Source organism: Delphinus delphis, chromosome 3 (genome assembly GCF_949987515.2).
Source record: "Delphinus delphis chromosome 3, mDelDel1.2, whole genome shotgun sequence".
Taxonomy (NCBI): Eukaryota; Metazoa; Chordata; class Mammalia; order Artiodactyla; family Delphinidae; genus Delphinus; species Delphinus delphis.
Genome location: NC_082685.1, coordinates 48,881,148 through 48,905,032, shown reverse-complemented (window position 1 = coordinate 48,905,032; position 23,885 = coordinate 48,881,148). Strand labels below are relative to the sequence as shown.

The window sequence follows — 23,885 nt, the reverse complement described above, 5'->3', positions numbered from 1 at the left end:
TCCTTGTAACAGCTGGATGAGGTTGATTCACCTTCTACTTATGGGGGGGCAACTTGCTCATTTAGTCAAGGTCAGGAGAGTCATAGGGTATGTAAGGGGAAACAGTGAGTCCTGTGTGCACATAGGACGTGACGTTTGTGAAGCAAAATGAGATTGAAATGGTAGGCTGCAACCAATGAATACTGGGCCTTGGAAGTCTGATTAACAAGTTACAAATGTATACTTCAAGGTTTAAAGTTGAAGAAAAAATGAGCCATTGACACATTACCCAGTGTGCTTTAGGAAGATTAATCAGATTGTTATTTGGAGGAAAAATTATAAGATTGCACAAGAGGAATATGGGTTTTGAAGTAAGACAGGGAAAATTTCACAATGATTATCTTTATTTACTGGCTGTGTGAGCTTTAGCAAAATACTTAACCTCTCTGAACCTGAGATACATTACCTGTAAGATGGGGCAAGCAATACTTACAGAGTTCATAGGGATTAAATATAATCATGTATTTAAAAGGGTTGGTAGAGAGACATTGTGATTAAAAAAATACAAAACAAAACGATAAGAATTTGCAAGAGAGACACTAGAGCCAGGATGATGATACAGAGACACAACTAAGAAGTAGTGACAGAGAAGCTCATGGGGGAAGGAGAAGTGAGCTGAAGAGGGTGTCTGTAATTACTATTTCAAGTGTAGCTGCATAGAGCCTGGACTCACTCAGTGTCTTCTGCGCTGCTTGGGCATCCTGACATTCCACTGTGCCAGGATTTCCCAAATTTCACTCAAGTGTTCTTGTAGATGATGTCTCCCAGATTACCTAGGAGCAGAGACTGTTTCCTAGTCATCTTTGCAGCCCTGTCTAACATATTCCCAGGTCCCATGTAGTCTCTTAGTAAACGTTGGCTGATGGTAAATAGCTCTTGGCATTTCAAACAACATTTTTTCTAAAAAAATAACTTATTTACTCTCACACCTCTAGAGATCAGGCTAAAAGATCAGCACTAGAAGCAGTGACAGGGAAAACACAGTAAGGCTATTTATTTATTTGTTATTTTTTTCTGCTGCACCACACAGCACGCGGGATCTTGGTTCTCCGACCAGGGATGGAACCCGTGCCCCCTGCAGTGGAAGCACAGAGTCTTAACCATTCGACCTCCAGGGAAGTACCAAGGCTAATTATTTAAAAGAAAGCTTTTTGAGTTTCTGAAGTTTCATTCTAAATCTTTTCACTTTCTTGGGACATAACCTTGATCTTGAACAGTATGGTCCAAATTAAAAATGATAAACAAGGGCCTTGTTCCTTTATGCTCACTCCGACCTCATGTTTATAAAAGCCTCCTATGCAGCCTTTTCTTTTTTCCTTTTGTGTGTGTGCGTGTGTGTGCATGCCTAATCTACCACCTTGTGTTTGGTTTTGAAACTTCGATTCCCTACGCACATACCTACGTACAACATCCTTTCACAGCATTTCCTTATGTAACTTGGGAAAATTTATGATGCTTTTGAAAGTGAACTTCATGCTAAGAATATCACAACCTAAGAATTCAGCCCTTGCAACTTCAAACACTGCTGAGAAGAAGGAAGAAAAAGAGGCTTCTGAAGAATCAAACAGTAACTGCTAACCTTTGCGGAATATTTACTATGTGTCAGGCACTCTTTAAGTGGATTACAAATATTACCTCACAAAACATAAATGAGAGAAAGGTGGTGGAGAAATTGGAACCCTTGCACTGTTGGTGAGATTGTAAAATGGTGCAACTGCTATGGAAAAATTAAAAATTACCATGTGATCTAGCAATCCCACTTTGGGGTATATATCCAAAAGAATGGAAAGCTGGATCTAGAAGAGATATCTGCACACTAATATTACCTGAAGCATTATTCACAAATGTCTCTTCACAACAGACGTTTGGGAAGCAACCCAAATGTCCACTGATGGATGAAAGAACAAAATATAATACATGCATACAATGCAATATTATTCAGCCTTAAAAAGAAAAGCCTGACACATGCTACAGCATGGATGAACCTTAAAAACATTATGCTAAGTGAAAAAAGCCAAACAAACAGGGACAAATATTGTCCACTTATATGAGGTACAGGGAGTAGGACGGTGGTTGCCAGGGGCTGTGGTGGGCAGGTGGGGGTTGTTACTTAGTGGGCATAGAGTTTCAATTAGGGGGGATGAAAAAATTCTGGAGGTGGATGGCAGGGCAGTTGCACAACAATGTAAATATTCTTAATGCCAATGAGGTACTTAATGCCACTGTGCACATAAAATTGGTTAAAATGGTAAACTGTGTTATGTGTATTTTACCACAATTAAAAAGAAATCATGTGAAGAATCATTCATGTACAGACTCAAGACTGTACTGGTGGGGCTACCAGCCTTCCTTTTTGATGCATGTGCTAATAAAATCTACATACATCCCTCCAAGAACAAACAGTTAAAAACAAACAAATGAGGTAAATTAAAGCGTGGTAAAGCGTGGTAAATTAAAGATGGCCATAAATTCTTTGCTACTCGTTCAATTAAGAGGAGGAATCTTCCCTATCTCCCCTTGAATCTGGGGAGATTCCTTGATTAACAAAACGTGACAGAAGTAACTTCTACTCCCAAGGCTAGATCATATGAAGTCCTGTCCTTGAGCTTCCTGCTGTATGGCTTGGAACAGCTCACTTTCTGCTCTATTTCCGAGTGTTCCCTATCAGAACCCAGCGATTTGCCCTGAGAGATCCAAACCAGAGGGAGAAGACCATGTGTAGGCACTCTGGTGGATAGCTCTAGATGAGCCCCTAGAGGGTTTACACCTTAAAGTGCCTACAATATAATCTCCATTGGAGCCCAAAGTTAACTAAAGTCTCAGCTGACATCGAACTTCAAATGCATGAAACCCCAATCTAGAACTGCCCAGCTGAGCCCAGTCAACTCACAGAATCCTAACAAATTATGCGTTAGCCACTAAATTCTGCAGTGGTTTGCTATGCAGGTACCACAATGATGTCCATTTTTACCTAACAAACCCAAGGCTTAGAGCTGACATCTCAAGGTCACAGAGCGAGTACTCTATAGTTGCTTGAACCTGCAGATGTGGACTGCAATACGGAGGGACCTACTGTAAAGTTATAAATGAATTTTTGGCCCCTAATCCCAGAGGTATTCAAGGGTTACCTGCACTTAGGGGCAAGAACTCGGGATTTGGAGGGTAAAAATCTGGGTTTCTGTCTAGCTGTGTGACACTGAGAAATTACCTATGTAGACATCGAATGCTGCCTGCCATTTCAGTTAGCAAAGAATGGTGTGGCCGTCAAGCCATCAATCACTGCAGCTGTCCCTGAAGGTGCACCCTACGGGGAGTCAGGATGGAGAAAAACAGGATTACAGACCCTAGACGCTTACGGTACATATCAAAGGAATGATTTCAATAAGCCCAGATTCTCACATCTTCTCATACATAAAAAAGAGCTAAAGTCACTAATTTGACATGTCTGTTTTTTCTTTAATCAGCAGTAATATTTTCATGTTCAACTACCTGTTTTTGTTTTGCGTTTTGTTTTCTTTTGCAAAATCTCCTACATATCTTGGTTCCTCCCTTACCTCTTCAGAACAGTCCGTCGGAGATATCTGAGAGGCTGTCTCCCGGGCTCAAGTCCTCAGCAAGTGCGCTGAATAAAACATAATTCTCAACTTCCAGGTTGTGCATTTTTTTTCAGTCCATATCCTCTCTGAAGATAAGTTTTATAAGGAAAAAACAAAAAACGGGTTAAACTGACTCCTGCCCATACGTCACGGTGTCAGGGAGTTTTCAATGAGACAATGACGTGAAAACCCTTTGGAAACTATAAAATATTGTAAATTACGTGTAGAGACAATGCCACAAAAGTAGGGAAGGGCTTATTTAACATTGACATCTTTAACTGCCCCCCCCCCCAAAAAAAAAAGATTTTCTGTTTTCAGGTGAACGAATTCTGGAAATATCGCTACTGGAACCTAGCTCGCTACTTTACAAAAGAGAAACGCGAAAACCGAAAGCTCACCCAAACCCAACAAAAAACAAACCGCAGAATCACGAGCATTTATCCGGCGTCCGACGCTAGACGCTTTGGGCGTGGCGCCGCTGTCACGTGAATGAAGGACGCGCCCCCAGCGCGCTCCGAAACGCCACGCTTAACATGGCTGCCGGGCCTGGACACCCGCGCCCCACACCCAGCATGAGCATGGGGAGCGGGCCCAGCCCGGGATACCAACACTCCGGAAGTGCCCGAGGGGCGGCGGAAGCGGAAGCGCCCCGGCGGTGGGGGCCGCGGGAAGTGTATGTTGCGTTTCTCCCTCCCTCCACCACTACAACAAACGGAGGGCTGGCGTAGGTGAGGCGGCGGCCGGGTGGGCCGGGGGCGGGCGGCGGACTGCAGAGCCCGGGGTGCGTGCGGCGGGTGGAGGCGGCTGGATGGGGCTCTGCGGCCCCCGACCGCTCGGGCTCTATGTCTTCGGCCCCTTTCGGGCCTAGAGCTCCCCGAAGAGCCGGGATTGGGTTTGTGGTTCTTGGCCTTCTAGGCCCTGGTGACAGGGTTTGCCACCTTGCCTGAATCTGGTCCAAGATCCCAGGATACAGAACCCTCCCTGAGTCTTGATTTTCTCAACAAAATGGGGACTTTTGGCCTGGCCAACTTCTGGGACCCCATCCCACTCTGGGCGTCAGAAGTTCCACGATTTTAACGTTAAGTCAGTGTTTAAGCCCGTGTGTTAAGGACTGTAGTCAGCTTACTGAGGAGATGTTCTGAGCAGGACGCAGTGAATACATCTTTGAGAGGCGGCCAGCTAAGGGATCGGGAGCCCGGAGTTCTAGACTTACCTCGTCCACCGACTCACTCTCTGACCTTGCCCAGGTCCGTTACCCTCTCTGTGCCACGGTTTACGTATCTGTAAAACGAAGGTGTTGGATGCTTCTGATCCCCCTCCTAGCTCTAAAATCAGGTTCTCAACTCCCTTTCAAGGAATCTTACCTTAGAGACAGGCCAGAAAAGCATCTCTTCCCTGCATTTTGTGTAGCCAGGATGACTTATCAGAGGTGTCTACCATGTTTCTTTCCAGACGCCAAATCGGCCAAGGGCAACTGGCACTTCGTAAGGTTCCTATGTTTCCTGTGTAGTGGAAAGCTCTGTCCTGAAGACTTTGTTTTAGAAACCTATACCAGCAGTGTAAAACACGCAAATGTGAAACATAGGAAACCTTTGTTTTTTATCTTAAAACTGCTATTAAATTGCTGGATTACCTTCCTATTTCTGGACTGGAGATTTCTCATCTGACAAACGAATAAGTTAGATTAGGTCACAGGTTCTTAATCCCCTTTCCCATAGTCTGCACGAATGAAGAATAAAATAATGGCTCCATAAAGCCATGATTTTCTGGGGGAGGGAAGAGGTGAGGTGTGGAGAGTACATATTATGTAGCCATATAGATTGAAAAATCTGTGCTTGTAATTTTTAACTTTTTTTGACAATTACTGGTCTAGGTTATCACTAAGGTTCTTTCTCTTTAAAATTTGTGATGCTGTGATTCTTATGTCCTCTTTGGGTAAAGAATATAGACTTGTGTGTTTGTTTAAATGACTGTGTGCCTGGAAGTACACACTTTAGTTAAAAAAAGATACACAATGGGAGAAGAAGGAAAAGCTAGATTACAGTAAGGAAAAGTGACATAGTGAAATAAAATTGAACTTGAACTAGAGTTAAAGACATGGATCCTTGTTTCAGCACTGGTATTGATACTTTCTGGGTTTGTGACTTTGGGCAAGGCAGCTTACCTCTCTGGTTCTTACTTTCCTTATCTTGGAAAATGAAAGATTGGACTGGATGACTCCTGGACATTTTCAGTACTATAATTCTGTTTTCTTATTTGTTTTTTATCTGACCAGCTTGGTGGATGTGGTGCGGCATTTCTTTAGGCAAGAGAGACTGTTCTAGGAAGTAGACATAGAAGATCTATGATGAGGAATGGTGTCAAATTGACATGCAATATTACATTGATATGAGCAAGCTGAAGCCAATAGAAACTGAAGAAGGGTGTTAGAAACCTGAAGGGCAGGGGAGCCCTTGACCAGATAGGATGATTGAAGACATTGGGAAGTTTTAAATGGGAGAGAGATATTTTTGGTGAGGTTAATGAAGGGGAATTTAAGTTATAGTAATTGAAGTGGCTGAGTTGTCAGAAACTGTTGGTAGAATCTGTCTCTACTGTGAGACTGTAAGCTTCATGGGAGGAAAGACTTTGTCACCACCTAGCACCTAATAGGCAATAAAAAAGTAGTCGAGTGAGTGGTTGGTTGGATGGACTGATGAATAGATAGAAAATAACAATTCTCTGGAGAAACTCCTTTTTAAAAAATTGCTATTAATGAGATACAGAATGGGGAAATTGATTCAGCATTGTGAAAGTTTCATAAAAGAAGAGGTCCCTAAGTTTTCTCATTAGTTGTAAGGTAAGTCGGTTTATCGCTGCCCTATAAAGTATGTTAGTAAGAGACAAACACGTACCTTGGAGGGTCCAGTGTGATCTGAGTAAGAGAGTAATTAGAAGAATAAGACAGGGATGAAAGAGGATGTTGACAAGATGGAACAGGTGTAAGAAGATTTCTAAGTTGTGCGTAGGGACTAAAAGAGTAGGTTTATATAGGACTTTTATAGGTATCAACGATTGTCAGAATTGTGTACAATACATGTTAAAACCTCTATAATGAAAGTAGAGAATAAAAAGGAAAATGATTTTTGCAAGCAAGGAAATGTTGGTGCTCCTCAACAAGAGGTTGAAGTAGCCTGGAGGGTTAAGGTTTAAAAGATAGGGATAAATCTGGGAGCAACCAGAATGAATTAACTTAGTAGAGGATAGTGTAGTCTAGTTTGGGATAGGAGGAGATTTGAACCGGCAGGTTGCAAGGAGAGGAGCACACCTATGTGTTAATGAGAAGGACCTTCCTTACCTTGTTGGGTTTCTCAAGTTTAAAGAATGCTCAGAAACAATTCAGGCTTACTACTTAGAACATACTTGGGCCACTAGGACAAAAGTGATGCTTCCTGTGGCTAAGGTCTGCTAAACAGCCAGCCACAGGATGACTGTAGGAGACCCAGGGCTGCTGTAGGCTACTGTGTGTGAGCCAAATTAGATGGACCACAAGCTCTAATTTGTGATGGAGGGTGTGGTCAGCAGCAGTTCTATCAGAGCATCGAGAAGTGCATCTCCAAGCACTGGGGCATAGCTCTGGAATGTAGGCAGCCAGCCGAGGTGCAAAGGATTGACTTGATGACAGGTTGTATAGTGTAGGCTGAGAAATCTGAATCCCAGCCTGAACTCTGACACTTAATATAAGCCCTTGGCAAGTGACTTATACCCTGTGGTTCTGTTTGTCCATCTAAAAATTGAGGGACCAGCCTTGGATAGGGTCCTCTGGATGAGCTTCCATGTCTCTGTGAAGCCCCTGAAATTATATATGAGTCTGGGTGTGTTTTGTTTTTGTCTTGGGGGGATGTACAGCTTTCATATAGTCTCAGATGGGTTTGTGACCCACAAAAAATTAAGAACTGTGTGACCCTTTAAGTCTGTGAAGGACTCTTCACCTTTTAACTTTCTGGGATTCAAAATGATATTTCTTTGAGGTTTAGAATCTCAGCCTCCAGAACTTGCTGACCCTAAAAAATGACACCTAGTGCTGCAAAATGTAGTCTCTGCATATTTATACCCACTTGTTATTTATACTCACCTCTCCCTTACCCTCCATAACTCCTCTGCTAGGCCCGTTCCTATGTGTCATCTTTATCTACTGTTGATAACTGGAATTCCCTCTTTTCCTCTACTTGCTGCTGCTTTGGACCTTCTCTACCTTATTGAGTTTCTCAAGTGGTGAGTGGTGATATTTTGGAGATAGGGGTAGGAAGAAACCAAGACACAGAAGACCAGTCATGGCAGTTTTCTATTCTCACCTGCTTTTATCCCTCATCCCACTAAAAGACAAGCAATTGAGAGAGAACATGCACGTATAAGAGAGACTCTGTCATCACTAGGTCTCCGTCTTTCATGGTGTTTTCTTTTCAAACAGGGATACCAGGCCTCTGTACTCAGTGCCTGGGATGAAATGCTCTCAGCCTAGTCCAGTCATGTATTTCACTTAAGTGATGATGAAGCCAGCTTTAGTTGAAACAGTTGTGTGGGGTTTTTTTGTTGTTGTTTGTTTTTTTAAGTAGAGTTTGAATGGTGGTGAGGGCAAATAATTGAGTCCTTGAATGAGCCTTTTATCTCCTTAATATTGCCAGGGGCACCTACTTGGACTGGAGAGGACTGAGGAATTTCCTCCAGCTATGGGTCCTGAACTGTTAAAGCCCCTAGATGGAAGATGGCGGTCTTATCCTTTACCCCAACGTTCATCTCCACAAGTCCCTTTCCCACCGAAGCCTTGTAGCAGGGGAGTCACTACTCCACCTGCTGCCAAATAAATAGCTCTGTGATCAAGTTTTCAGTTCTAGATGTGATATGGGAACTATGTTACAATTTCACCTAAATTTTTGTTGTAGTCCTCTTAATTTAGGCCCTTTGGTAGTAGTGTTAATGCATAGTAGGTTAAATGGATCTTTGTGGGCTTGCTGGAGACTTAACCTAACCTCTCTATAATGTTGTATAATGTCATATCTGTGAGTAAATATTTTTGTAAGTTCTAAACAAGGGAACTTTATATAAACTCAGTGATATTTAAGGTGCAATCTATTGGTTTAAAATTTCAAGTGTATGTTGTGCACTGGAGCTACTAAATCTGATTCACACAAAACCACAGTATTGCAAAATAAGGAGCAATAAAAGGTGGAGTCATAAGATGAGGGTGGAAATTATTAAGTGGTGTGGATTTGCTGAAGGAAAAGAAGGGGGAAGGGCCAAGAAGGATTTTCACTTAGAGGATGAAATCAAGAACGTGGTATCCATGAACGGTTAGAGTTGTCAAAGGTGAGCGTGTAAAAGGTGAAGCATGTGCTAAATAACATAGCTGGAGAATTAATCCATGGTTGGATTGGTCTGTACTGGTTTATAGCCTTGTCAGCGTATTTGAATGCCTCAGTGTAGCTAATTGTTATGTGTTCCTATTGGAGTAAAGTATGATTGCATTTTTGCCAGGGTTACAGGCTTGTTTCTGAGATCACTGAGTGCTGTGGTGGCAAAAATAGGAGCGTGAAATGGTTCTTAGCAGCCTTGCAGCTACTGGGCACATATGGAATAATGGAAAGACTGATGGATATTCACACATCAGACGTGTGATTTGTTATTACCCAGTGGCAGGAGATTGAGATTCTCTTCCTTTTCCTGGCAGAGACATGATCAATATAATACTATCCAAGTTGCTATGGGAGAAGCTAATGTTAGTTAAGTCTCACAGGGAGCTCAGAAGAGGAGTTTAGTAGGAGACGTTTTTTCAGAGGACTTAACGTTTAACTAGATTTTGAAGGCAGAATAGTGGTTTTCCAGGCCAAAAAAAAGAAGGAAGGGAAGGACATTAGATTTAATAGCTTACTAGGAATAAAAGATGAATGTTAAACAAATGGATGAACTGGGATACTGGTGTGGCTGGAGTGAGCAAGTGATAAGAAGTGAAAGATGAGATTGGAAAGGTGGCTTGGTCAGGTTGGAAAGATTTTATCCTCTGCAAACTAGGATTTCTTGTAGGCTGATTTGGTTTCTGTTTGATCATGTGTATTAAATTTCTTTAAAAACAAATTCAGTGAACTCATGTACATGTAGCTCATGTACCTACTCTTTGCAGAATTCCTTAAGTCCATACTACTAACTGCCTGTTGATATTAATCCATACACAATTCTAAAAACTTATTTCTTTGGTTTCCCAGGCCATAGCTGATTAGAAGCAGCAAATTAGAGGTGTGTGTGTGTGTTTGGGTGGAGTGCAGGGAGAAGCAAGCATGCTGACACCTGTCAGAAGTCACAGTGCATAACCTTTCAGTGAGGGGAGAAGAGACCAGAAACACACACACACACACACACACACACACACACACACACACACACACACACACACACACACACACACACGAAATAAAAGAATTCACTTAGCCTTGTAGTTTGCTCCCATATGCTGCTGAAGCAAAGGAACCTCAGAAACTCCATATAGTTCAGGAGTCCTTGAGACTATATTGCAGAATATAATGTGTATTCAAATGATAACCTCAGGTCATCAAGAAAAGATTACACTTTTATTGCAACTCTGTAAGAAAATGGAAGCATGGGGTCCACTTTAGAAACTTTTGATAGTAACAGATTATAATAAAGAAAAAGCATTGGTGCATAAAAGGGAGCAAACACTTTAATCCAGAGATTGACAGATTTGCGACAGCAGTTATTTGCATCACTGTAGCATGATTAAGCTCTGAACTCTACAGTTCTCTCACTTTGAATCCAGATAAGTTTTCCGAATTTTACCAGAGATAATTGATAATGCTGTTTAAAGGACACTGTTTTCACATAGTTCCCTCTTAACCTGATCTGCAAAATAAAACAAACCTCTGGGCAGAAGTTCGCTCATCTGACTTCTATGTTATTTCCCCCACTCCGTTCCTCTTCCTTTCTCTTCTTCCTTCCTCACTAAAGCTTATTTTAAAAACAAACAAAACATACATCTGATACATAAGTGAATTAACCTCTGCTCCTTAATACTTATGGGAGAGGGTGAGGGAGAAGGGTTGTTTTATTCTTCCTCTGAAATTGCATGTAAAATTAAGTAGTTTTTTTGGTTATTGCTTTTTGTGGAGAAGGTTAATAGTTTTTTTTTTTTTTATCAAATTCGTAAAGGGATATGTGACCCACCAGTGAAATCTGATCCCCTCACTTTATAGGTGGGAGAAGGAAGAATTTAAAAGGTGATTCAAGTTCATAGAAGTAGTTTGTGGCAGATCCAGGACTAGAATCCAAGAGTCTTCTCCTTTCTGCTGTGTTGGGGCAGTCCTAGAATCACAAGCGCCTGGAGTTGGAAAGGGTTTTGTTTGTCTAGTTTAATCTTATCTTACATATGAGGAATTTGATGCTTGGAGAAATTGAGTGAATTAGCTAGGAAGCAACAGAGTACGAATAGAATCCAGGACTCCTGATTCCTTGGATTTTTGCTCATTCTAAGTAATGCATTTTTATCTCTACTGCTGTTCAGAAAAAAGATGTTCTGTGCCTTTTCGTGTAGTATTTTTATTAATTTGAATGTAGTCTGTACCATTGTAATAGCACTACCTTTGTGTGTCTGTATTCTAAAATAAACATTGTTTTACCAAGATAATTTCTGCATCTGGGTTTCGTGTGTTTTAGTCTATTCTAATCACTGCTTGCTTTCAGGTCTTTGAACTCAAGTAACCAAAAGGAGAGATTTGCTCTTTGATACTGGAGATAACGCAGCAATGGGTCCACGAAAGAAAAGTGTTAAAACGTGTCTCATGAACAATGATATTCCTGAAGAGACAATATCAGATGAAACAAAGGACTATATGAATCAACTTTCACATGAAGTGCTTTGCCATATTTTTAGGTAAGATTTTGTTTGGTTGATTTTAACCTACATGGAATGTATAGTATGTAGGAGCAAATGCTAGAGCTATGCTGTCCAATGTGGTAGTCACTAGCCACATGTGGCATTTAAATTAAATTAAATTAAAGATCCAGTATGGCTAGTGGCTACAGTATAGGACAGTACAGACAGTGAAGATAGAGAATATTTCCTTTATTGGAGAAAGTTTTATTGGGCAGCCATTATCTAGACTGTGTTAACATTCCAGGCTTCTTGGAATTCTTACTGACTGATAGATTTGTTGACTTTTATTATTACAGTACCTTGTGTGTATGATATAAGGCAGTGTTTCTGACTTTTGGATTACAGTCCACAGTGAGAAACACTTTTGCTCTGTGTGCACATAAACGAAAGGAAATGAAAAAAGTTTTGTGAAATAATACCCATCATTGGTATATGCAGTGCACACATTAAAGTTGTTTTGAGGTAAATTTTTTTCAAAATCCTTTTTTAAAACTATATATATATATATATATATATATATTTTTTTTTTTTTTTTTTTTTTTTTTTGCCATATGCGGGTCTCTCACTGTTGTGGCCTCTCCCGCTGCGGAGCACAGGTTCCGGACGCGCAGGCTCAGCGGCCATGGCTCACGGGCCCAGCCGCTCTGCGGCATGTGGGATCTTCCCGGACCGGGGCACGAACCCATGTCCCCTGCATCGGCAGGCGGACTCTCAACCACTGCGCCACCAGGGAAGCCCTAAAATTATATTTTTATCTAAACTGTATTATAACAATTGTTAAAGAAACCAGAGACAAAACCAAAAAAACAACCAATGAAACCCTTTCATTATAGTTTCTCCTGCTCTCTTCTTTCATTATCCACTCAAATAAATGCATCCTAATATACTTTGTCTCTGGAATGAGAGACCAGAGTTTGATCCTGAGTCTCTCATTTACTATCTCTGGACCAGTGATAGATATAAAGATGTTATTATAAGGATTCAATGAGATAATGCTTTTAAAGCACTCAATACACTGCATGGCATAAACACTTGGTAAGTGTTAATGGTTATATTGTGTTTGCCTTTTTTCATATTGCTGCATGGTCTTCATAATTATCATTTTAGTCACTGCTTTCTATTCCACTGACTATGAATGATAATTACCTTTTCTTGTATTCTTTTGTCTCTGTTGTTTCTAATTTTTCTCTTATATAATGCAACTAATTTATCTAAGCATCTGAATTTTCCATTATTTTAGATTATTTACCTAGGGGAGATTTCCATATTTGAAGTTCCTAGAAAAGTTTTGAATTTTTAAAAAATTATTGAATATTTGCAGATTAAGAAGTTTTAAAATCGTGATAGCAGAGTTATTTTAGGGAACTATGGGCACTTTATTTTTCTTTTCCAGTATAAATTTGTATTAGTCTTTATCTTCTGCAGTTTGTTATTATGTGACACAGTATAGTTTTTGTTCAGTTCTATCTGGGAATAGAAGGCCCAATTAAACTAATAGACTTCTTTTTTTAACATAACAGGATAATACTAAAGTTCATCTGGCAGGAAAAATTCTGTAGCCAAAATTTTTCAGAAAAAGAGTCTAACCCTACTAGATGTTCAAATGTATTCTAAAATACACAATTATTAAAGATTTGGTACGGGAGAAGATAGCCAGACAGTTGGGTAAAACAAACTCCATATATAGGCTCCATATGTAGATTCAAATATACGTGGGGATCTAGTTTATGATAAACTTGGTATTCACATCAGTGAGGAAAAGCTGAGTGGATTACTCAGTGATGATGTCACAACCGAAAAACATTTGAAGAAAATAATAAAAGCATGTTCTCTCTCTCATATCTGACAACTATATTCTAAATGTATCAGTGAATTAAACAATGAAGCTATTAAAATACTAGAGGAAAGCATAGGTAAAATTGTTTCTAGGGATGTGTGTTAGATGTTTGTTGACTAATGGTAGGGCATATTAGGAACAAATTTGATCATATTTTAAATTGAGAGTGGATTTGATTTTGCGGTTCAAACAGAATATAACAGTAGAAGGAGTGGAATCAAATAGAAGGACGTTACCCTGGTTATAATGAAAAAAACATGCAGCAAATTGGCAGAATGTAAGGAGAACTGTGAACTAAGCTGAGTACTTGAATATGGTATTCTAAAAATAAACATTTATTTTTAGGCTTCTAAAGTTTTTATCTGAGGACTCATTTTGTAGTCCTGTAATAACCATTTAGCATGTTTTCATGAAACAAGAAAAACCATGGCTTCCTTAAAAGAAACTTAATCTTTGCTGTACCTGCCATGTTAAACACATCTTTTCGAAAATATGTTTGATCTGCCTTTTGAACTCCAGCTTTTTGACTATGTATCTGTGGAGTAAAAATACATTCTTTTTCTGAGGGCAAATATAAGATAATCTCCATAAGATTACTGATGTTTGTATTTCAAGGGAGTGTAATATTAACTCAGGCAAATACTTTGGATAAAAATCAGTGATTTGTGGAAAAAAGTTTTAGTGGCAAAACTTGATTTAGAAAACAAATTCAGTTTTTCATTGTTTATAAAGTGTATAGTTATATAGTTTCTGAAAAGTATCCTCATATCTAAGTTATGGAAACTGTAAATTAAGTTGGCAATAATGCTTTTTTGGTAGAGAATTTGACTTTATTTTATTCTCTTTATTTAAATAGTTATAAAAGAGAATGCAGAGGGGCCAGAGGTAGAAAAAAAATAGAGCAGAGAAATATTCAGCAGGTATACCTGGACTTTCCTTTAGAATTAGCTTAATTTTTAGGAAATAGACCCAACTGTTGACATCCTTGCTCTTCCTCTCTCAAATTATTTAGCTGTTGACTTTTTTCTGGTTAACTTTTCTGAGCCAATTTCACCACTTGTAAAGTGGAGTAACAATAGCACCTACTATATCAATGAGAGTTGTATCAGGAAACAAGATACCCTCGGCTGGAATTTGAAGATAACTTAATGAAGGGATCATTCAGAGAGGTGTAGGTAGGGTTAAGGGAACAGGAAGAGATGCTGAAGATTCATTCAGCTAGGGGACTAGCAATAGCAGAAAGCCTTTGCCCTGCCTTCCGTTGGCCAAAGTCACCTCATAGTCAGAGGGGTGGGGAACACAGCAGAACAGAGAAGGGAAGAAAAAGGATTGGGGGAGGGCTGTGTTGCAAACAGGAAAAGAACCTAGCTTGTAAAAGTTGTGAAACAGTGACTGTAGTACAGTGTCTGTGACACAATACCAGCTCAATAAAGGGTAGCTTTTGCCTTTTTTTTTTTTTAATTAACCTAGGTCTGTTGAGAGAGAGATATATATATTGGTATTACTGGAAACAACAAAAGTAGAGGTTAGTTGAAAAGCTTCATGAAGGAAGAGATAACAGGGGAGGTCGGAAAAAAGGAAATTGTAATTCAGATAAGTGTTTTTCACTTAATGCTTATGCAATACTTTTATTAGAGTATGTGATTAAAAGGTAAAAGATCTAGGGGAAAATGTACACTATAAACTTAGTATACATATTTGTTCAAATTGATCAGTTCTCTGATCTTTTGTACATTCCCTTATCACTATACCTTGAAATGTACTGAGATTTTTTTATCCTTCCTTTTTTTTTTTTTTTTTTGAGATTTTCTTTGTCCTTAAAATCAAAAGGAAAAAGGCAGGATTTATCACATGCTCTGTGGAGGGAGCTCCACACTTTATTTGGATGCTTGAGTATTTGCTGATTTTTTTTTTTTTTTTTTAGTAAAAAGGTATGTATGCATGTTAATCTTAAAACTCGGTGAATATTACTACAGTCTTATTTTATTTGAGGGGCAGGAGAATGGAGGAAGGAAAAAGTAACCTGTCAGTGAGATGAAGTACTTACCCACTTGATAAATATGAGTTTCTTTCTCTTACAAAGGTACCTCCCTCTGCAGGATATCATGTGTATGGAATGTCTTTCCCGGAAGCTAAAGGAAGCAGTCACCCTATATCTGAGAGTTGTGAGGGTAGTGGATCTTTGTGCAGGGCGATGGTGGGAATACATGCCGAGTGGTAAGTAAAATTAGCCTGTAATGTACAGTGGAGCCCCACTGGAAACTACTAATAACGTTCCCATGAAAAGCTACTTGTTACTTTGGGATAGGCAATCTAGGCACCTTGTAGGTAGGGAGGCAGGATTTTATCTAAATTTTTTAGGTTAGTTTAGGTTGATGAAATGAGTTTTGCCTGAGGCTTTACTGTTTTAGTGGTCTGTTTTCATTTCCTACTCCTTAAGAAACTACATCAGTCTATTCCACAAATATATGATTGGAAAATACATATTGAGACTTTGATTAGCTAAGTATATGTCTATCACATTTGACAAAGTGTCCTTTCTTCCATGATGCAGATTTTCATGCACCCTCTGGTTAAACAGATATTTATCAATTTTTGTAAAGCTGCTCTAGTTGTAGGTCACAGAAATTGCACTTCTGGAACTTTCATTTCTTTAGCACTTTTAAAAGGCCTGTGCTAGGTCTTGGAGATTTCTCAAATAATGCATTGGCCTTGCGTGTGAAGAACTCAAACTTAGTACCCTAACCACAACAAATGGACCTCAGGTAAGGAGACCACCAGAAAAGAAAGTTCATAACTTTAGTTAAGCAGAGCACACCTCAAAGGGGAGAAATAATATTAAGGGCTAATCAGGCTTCTTTTCAGTTAACACCAATCTGTTAATTATTCTGCTTTAGTTAATGTTGTTTAGCAATTTTGAATATCTTTTTAAACTACCTTTCATCAACAATATTCAGATCCTGATATTTTGAAAATGTGATTAAGCTGTGGTGCTGGGCAAAGGGGAGGGGTCCTTAATAGAAGTGAAGGGCTGAGGAGATAATTGTCTTCTTCTGTTCTATTGTGTGGAACAGAACAGACTGCCTCTGAAATACTGAGATATTGTACAGTTTGGGGTGCTGCATAAGCTTTCAAGAGGGTCATCAGTCAACTGATAACTCTTATCAGTTGGCCGGAGTTATCACTATATCTTTTTGTGCAGAACATTGCAGAGACTTGAGGCTAGAACACAGCTTGATGGGAAGCAAAGCACATTTGTCTTCAAATACTTTAAAGAAACTATCGTAAGGGAAAAGCATCCATCATATTGCAGAGACAGCAGGAAAGAAAAAATCAGGGCAATGTGGAAAGGACTGTCATTTCTTTTATTAGATTTTCTTTAACGGAGGTTAGGCCAGTAGGAAATATGGACATGGGGTTAATGCACTACATAAAGAGATAGGATAGCAGAGCTCCCATGTGGTGCAATCTTACAATTAAAATCTCTGCCCCGTATCAAATTAGAGAAGAATTTGTCTGCACATTGCTGGCTTCTTTTAGACTGTGATAAATACCTGTGAGCCCAAGACTTCCCATCACTGCAACAAATATAAAAGAGAGTCAAAGCAAAGTCTCTATGGCCTAGAATAAGGTCTTACTAACCCTGCTTTGCTAATGCCACCTTGGTCTCGTCTCTGGAGTTTATACCCTGATTCTCTATATAATAATGCTAAATAAGGTTTTTATATAGCACTTTTCGGTTTACATATATGATCTCCTTGGACTCTCACACCATCTCTGTAAAGAAGGTGGAGAGAGGCAACGTGTAATGTACAACAAGAGAGGATGGACATTGGCAAAGGTCACATTCATTTTTTACATTTTTAAATAGGGTGATAAACCTTTTCATTGGGTTGTGAGAGTAGATATGTAAAATGATTAACACATTGAATCGTTTAGTAGAGTTACTGTATAAGACAATAATAAGAACTGTTATTATAATTAGAGAGACCAGGTAATCTCTTGAGGTCCCTTCTTACTCTTCATTTTTTTGTGAATCTGAAGCTAACATAGCATCTAGACTAGCCCTGTACAAGCAGAACAACTTTTGAAAACTGTAGTAACACTTAATGGTTTGGGACTTCATTTTTATGCTTGAAAATTAATATTTTTATTTATCATTAGTGAGTAGACAGTTAGCTTTCTGGTGGCCTCTATTAAAAACAAAAAGTAAGATAATGAAGTATCATCAGTATGAGACTTATCTCCTTACTTACCGCACCAGCAACTTGTACTGTGGAAGTAACCTGTATCTTTCTCCTCCCATCTGGTTGTTTCCCACTGTGGAGCACAGCTGGCCTCTCAGATAAATAGTTTTCTGTCAGTTCAGCATCCTCGTAGTTTGGATTGCTTATGCTCTCTTAGCTAACTTGCATCCGTCTTTTTCAAAAGAATGAGTTGTCTAAAATGTCCTGGGAATGATAGTTAAACACAGGATAAAGTAATTATTGGGAAATGGGTAACTAAGAGAACGCAGTTTGAGATGGGATTTGGGTTAGAACTGTGAGCTTCCTGAAGATGGGGATCCTATCTTACTTATTTTTTTAGTTGTGACCTCTATAGAGCCTAGAGGTTTTATGGACCAGAGAGTACCTTTGGGGGAGGAAGGTGGTGGCCAGAAAGGTTGTCCGTCCTCTCACATCAGTCAAGTAGGTCCAAGTCATCTGGTTTAAAAGTGTGTTGTTCTTAGTTGAAGATTTATGTGCCTTAAAAGCAGGAGCAACAACAAAAAAGAAAATAGTAAATTAAAAGTTTCAGCTGTAAAGTATCAACTCAGAATAAGTGGTGTTCCTGACACATTTCCTCTGTTACTAAGGGAAATATTTTCTGTTTAACCATTTGTTCAGCTGTAGTGTTAGCCTTATGAAAATTTAAAAAGGAAATCTTTTTTGTTGTTGTTTTAACTTTTGATAAAAATTACAAGTGCCTATAAATTTTGACCAACAGAAAGATGAACTTGGCTCTAAATACTTGTGAACTTCTTAGGCTTCACAGATTCCAGTTTTCTGACACTATTGAAGAAGATGCCAGATGTTGAACAGCTATATGGCCTTCACCCTAGATACCTTGAGAGGCGAAGGGTACGGGGCCATGAGGCTTTTAGCATTCCAGGAGTTCTGGAAGCTTTGCAGGCATGCCCGAACTTAGTGGTGAGTGCACCTGGTTGAACATTTGACATCAACTAATTGATGAAATATTAAATTAAAAGAATGATAGAACATGTTCAGTCACATGAAAATTTCATCCACAACGAACTTTTAAGTTCCACTGCATGCTTAGCATCTTATGATACAGAAATAGAAGCTTTAGATGCTAAATTAAAAGCCTTTCTTGTGTTTGCTTTGGCATTATTCTGTAGGGTGTGGAAACTTCTCATTTGGAATTGGTAGAATCTATTTGGACATACATGCCACATGTTCATATTTTGGGGAAGTTTCGTAATCGTAATGGAGCATTTCCAATTCCTCCTGAAAATAAACTGAAAATTCCTGTAGGAGCCAAAATCCAAACTTTACATTTAGTTGGTAAGTACATGTTTCTTGGGTTGCTTGTGACTCCTTGAAATGCCATACAACTGAATATTCACTGAAAGGAAACAATGAGGATTTTAGAAACGGCTTTGCTGATTGATGATGGTAAAAGAAATGCTTGTGAGACTTGTATACAATTTTAGATTTCCCATTAAAGGGCCCCAGGGAGTGGGGGGTTGGCGGCAGACAGGTAGGTGAGAGAACTACTATTTCACAACCAATCTGATCCCGTTTTGATAGGCAGTTTGGGTAGTTTTGAAAGTTGTTGGGGTTTTTGTGTTTTTGTTTTTTGTTTCTTTTTTGTTTATAGAATGGATTTGGGGTAAAATGTGGATTGGGCATAGAATATAACTGTCTTGTCTGGATCTGTCTCACCCTTGCTACCCTTGGGTTCCCTAGTCGGAGCGACCACCATCATGGTAGATGCTAAATGTACCTTTGTGAGTTTTGCATCTTGAGTCCTAATCTGTACGTCACTTCTTCTGCTTTTCTTCCTTTGGACTAATCCTCAGTTAGTACAGTGTTTATGCATAGTTCAGTACTAAAGCCAACTATGTTTTTTTGCGTGGACCAGGTTAAGGAGTAATCCTTACAGTAGGAGCATTCTGCAGAATTTAGCTTTCAAAGAACCAACAATTTAAGTACTCCCAATTTTGCTTTCTCTAGTTGCTATTGCTAGCAGGGCTTCTACTGACTCAAGGTTAAAAGTTATATTAAACTGGTTTTGCCAGCTACTGCTTTTTAAATGCCATCACCCTGGATCCTTGTATTTCTCTCCGAGAATTGTGTCACTTCTTGGCTGTTCCCTAGTCTACAGTGTTTAGACTCTTGGACAGGTTCCTCAAACTGCTTCGTACCATAAAAATTTTCAAGTTACCCATGCTCTGTCTCCTTCCATATCTCCTGACTTATCCTCCCACTCTACAAACCCTTTCTTCCAGAAATGGTCCTCTGCAGGTATGATTCCTAGTAACTCTGGAAGAGTTAGAGTTGCAAGAAAAACTTGTGTGTATAAAATGTAGAAGTACTTTTTAAATCCCATCTTCCCATATGCCTTTTCTAAAGAAATAATAGTCTGTTTATTGTTTTCTTAAACTGTTCTTTACAAGCCTGTTTTAAATAAGCTTATCTTCCTACGTGTTAATTAGGTAATTTGTTCTGATGAAAATATACAGGAAGGATATATTGTTAACTTGAAAAATAGACTATTGAACTTATACACAGAATACAGTCTTTTAGTGGTTTTCTTGTTTTTTATTTTTTTGTATATATGCTTTAGGGGTGAATGTTCCTGAAATTCCTTGTATCCCAATGCTAAGGCACCTTTACATGAAGTGGGTAAGACTCACTAAACCACAGCCATTCAAAGATTTTCTTTGCATCAGCTTACGAACTTTTGTCATGAGGAACTGTGCAGGTAAGGGTACATAGTTGTGGAATTATACATATACTATTCTAAAAATGTCCTAAAGCAAACTCCATAGCTACATTTGTAAGTGAAATTATATTATGCTATTACTGTTTATGTCTGTAACTTACCTTATGAAGGTAAATGTACTTTTTGCTTTAAAGACAGTAGACATATGATTTTTCTTTGACCCTTAGCAGAAAAAATAAGGTGTCAAAATGTCTCTACATATTTCTTATAGGCACTTTTTATAGGATTGTTTTAATAAATTTTTTTTACTTTCTTTGTCTCTGGCCTCCTGATCATTCTGCATGTAAATAGTTGTCTGACCTAATCTACCTTAAAGCATAAAACACTGCTTTTATGATACTACTTTTCTGTTCTGAAACCTTCAGTACTTCTGTTGCCCTAGTGTGTCAAGTGGGAACTGTTCTGCTTCAGAATTCATAATACCCAGGGCCCCTCTTGATATCCTTATTTCAGACTCCTTTCTAAGGTACTCCTTTTATTGTCAGGCCTGCCTACTCACTGTTCCCAAACAGCCATACCAGCTTTCGCCTGAGTGTTTTTCCGTATTATTGTTTCCTTGTCCTGCGATTTACACTTCCTTCTTCCTCTTCACTTGTATACATTTTTTAAGTTTTGTTCTTCAAACTTTCTTTTTTCTTTTTTATGTAGTATATCGGATCTTATTTTTGTACCTGATATGTTCTGCCTTTTTATCTCTTTTATAATTATTCATGTTAGTTTTATGTTTGCGTCAGTTGCAAGCTCTTTGATGGATAGGATCCTATCTTTTGTAATCTTCCATAACACCTAATATAACACTGGTCACATAGAGAGATGTTTAAGTCATTGAGCTGTTTGTTAGAGTGAAGGATCAAATTTTCAACTTGCCTTTTCCCCTTATTTATTTTGAGCTCAAAACTATTGAAACTTCAGGGAATTTACAAAAAATACTAAATCTCCAACGTTACTGAAAAATCCTTATGCTGAATAAGTATGTGGTTAACAGACTAATACTCTTTCCAATGAGAGGTATAAATCGCAGAGAGCCAGCCACTTGGCTGTCATTTTCAGACATAGAATTTATAAGTTATTCATTTCAGTTGCTGATTTGAAAAATCATCTTTATAATTTACATTGTTCCATTGAAATTGTCTTTCTCCAGGACCCACAAACTCCTTGAAATATGTCCCTTTAGTAACAGGCTTAGCCTCTGCCCGCAACTTGGAACATTTGGAAATGGTTCGAGTTCCTTTCCTTGGAGGTCTTATCCAACATGTAGTTGAAGACAGTTGGAGATCAGGTATTCATTTTCCTTTAGTTACTAAATATTTTAAAAAATCAGTTTAAAATTTAGTAAGCTTTTATTTAGCTTCTCTTCTGAGTCTTTATAAAAGAAAATGCTTGTTAGTAATTGTATTTTCTGTCTGATGTATTTAGTGAAGAATAAGTAACCATGAGTGTGGCCAGTATTCATTTCCTTTTTATGCAGTGTTAAACCTTCTCAAAATAGTAGAGTGATAAGGCATGTTTTCTGGCTTGTTAATACTTATTGCTTAGTTAATAACTCATGTTATATTTGGACTCTTTCTGAGAGATGTTAACAGAGATATCCTAGTGCCTTTTGCTGGGAAGAGAGGTTTTTTGACTTAGACAACTTAGTTCTACAAAAGAACTTAGGCATTAGTAATGTTAATCTAACATTTGCTTAATACTTATAGTATATAAAATGTTTTCATGTTTAACAGTTGGATATTAGGTCCATCCATCAGATGTTGGCTTTTAAAAGAAAAAAAGATTTTACTTTCTAGCTCCCATAATTATATTTTAAATGATCATATGTAGCATAACGTGCTCCACGTTAATTATCTCCTCACTGCAACAAAAAGACCAAGAAGTTTAGCTATATAGATAATTAATAGTTGGGATCAGAAAATGTAACTGTGAATATCCAAAATATAAATGAAAAATTATCTAGTACCATTGGTAACAAATAGACATTCTCATTAATACTGTTAAAATATGAGTAAGTACATTTTTAGCATTTTGTCAGTTAATCAAGTCTGGTACAAGTACACTTCATTAGATTGTGTGAAGGGGATGGAGACTTCCTCAAGATCAACAGCATAATTTTTTTTTTTTTTTTTTTTTTTTTTGCGGTACGTGGGCCTCTCACTGTTGTGGCCTCTCCCGTTGCGGAGCACAGGCTCCGGAGGCACAGGCTCAGTGGCCATGGCCCACGGGCCCAGCCGCTCCATGGCATGTGGGATCCTCCCAGACTGGGTCACGAACCCGTGTCCCCTGCATCGGCAGGTGGACTCTCAACCACTGCGCTGCCAGGGAAGCCCAACAGTGTAATTTTTATTCCATGGCTCTAGCTAACAGGGTAAAATCAGAAAGGAAAAGAATGCTTGGTGTCAGTTTATTTACCTCTTGTAAAAATAAAAAGTAAAAAATAAACTTAAAAAATGAAAGGAAAAGAAGACCACAGTGCAGTCATTCATTAGAAGACCTGGAGAGAGGTACCAAAAGCTAAGAGTTTGCATAAAGGGCCTAAAAGAGCAGCAGAGACTTTTCTTCCCTAATAAGTGTTTAAGAATGACTCCACCTTATATTTTACTTAAGGAGCCAGCATACCTTACACAATAGTTAATTCCAGATGATTCATAGATCCAAATGTAAAAAATACAGTTTTTAAAAGAAAACTCAGGAGAACGTCTTCTTGACCTCTGGTAGTCAAAGATTTCTTAAATAGTATACCAAAGAACACTTAGCATAAAGAAAAAAATTGGTAAACTGTGCTAACGATTTTTTTGTTCATCAAAAGGCATGAGTAAGAGAGTAAAAAGCCAAGCTATAGAGTGGGAGAAGCTATTTGCAATACAGCTGACAAAGGACTTGTATCCAGAAAGAACTAAAATTAGTAAGAAAAAGTCAGAAAACACAATAGGAAAAATGGGAAAACATTTTGAATAGAAAAAATTTCACAAAAGAGGATATCTAAATGGCCAGTAAACATGAAAACAGGATAAATTTCACTAATCATTAGGGAAATGCAAATTAAAACCACAATGTGATATACAAGCACTAAAATGATTACGCCTAAACAGTTATCATCTAAAGTATGTAGAAATGCTTTACTGACAGTGCTGTGGTCAAATGGAAGAATTATTGTTTTTGTTCCTTTAACTAGGTGGTTTTAGAAATTTGCACACTATTGTTTTGGGAGCTTGCAAAAATGCACTTGAAGTAGATCTTGGTTACCTCATCATCACTGCTGCCCGTAGGTATGTTTCCTCTTCCCATTGTTTCTTTTGTCTTAGAATTATGTTTTTTCCTGTTTTATAAAAATTAGTGGGAATATGTGTTTGAAGTTTGAGGCATGCCTTTTTCAGATTTAAAATACAAAGGAGTTGTTTAAATAGCAGTAGGTTATCACTTAGTGGGAGTCTTCTGTTACAACTGATGACCAACTGAGCTGCACTCCAGACCTAGCAAGCTTTGAATG

At 38.6% G+C, this 23,885-nt stretch overlaps 1 protein-coding gene across 7 annotated transcripts in view; it reads left to right on the top strand.

The window, feature by feature from the left end:
- The first annotated feature begins 4,268 nt into the window (after positions 1 to 4,268).
- Positions 4,269 to 23,885, top strand: part of FBXO38 (F-box protein 38) — a 52,337-nt gene continuing 32,720 nt past the window's right edge. For 5 of the 7 annotated variants that reach the window (XM_060008586.1, XM_060008585.1, XM_060008583.1 and 2 more), the window contains exons 1-8: positions 4,269 to 4,363; positions 11,364 to 11,553; positions 15,477 to 15,610; positions 18,419 to 18,582; positions 18,792 to 18,957; positions 20,243 to 20,380; positions 21,543 to 21,680; positions 23,571 to 23,664. In XM_060008586.1, coding sequence (XP_059864569.1) covers positions 11,426 to 11,553; positions 15,477 to 15,610; positions 18,419 to 18,582; positions 18,792 to 18,957; positions 20,243 to 20,380; positions 21,543 to 21,680; positions 23,571 to 23,664 — 962 coding nt within the window. In that variant the 5' untranslated portion in view covers positions 4,269 to 4,363; positions 11,364 to 11,425. Of the gene's footprint in view, positions 4,364 to 4,527; positions 4,883 to 11,363; positions 11,554 to 15,476; positions 15,611 to 18,418; positions 18,583 to 18,791; positions 18,958 to 20,242; positions 20,381 to 21,542; positions 21,681 to 23,570; positions 23,665 to 23,885 lie in introns of those variants that run through there. The other 2 variants (XM_060008582.1, XM_060008581.1) reach the window with 2 other exon arrangements.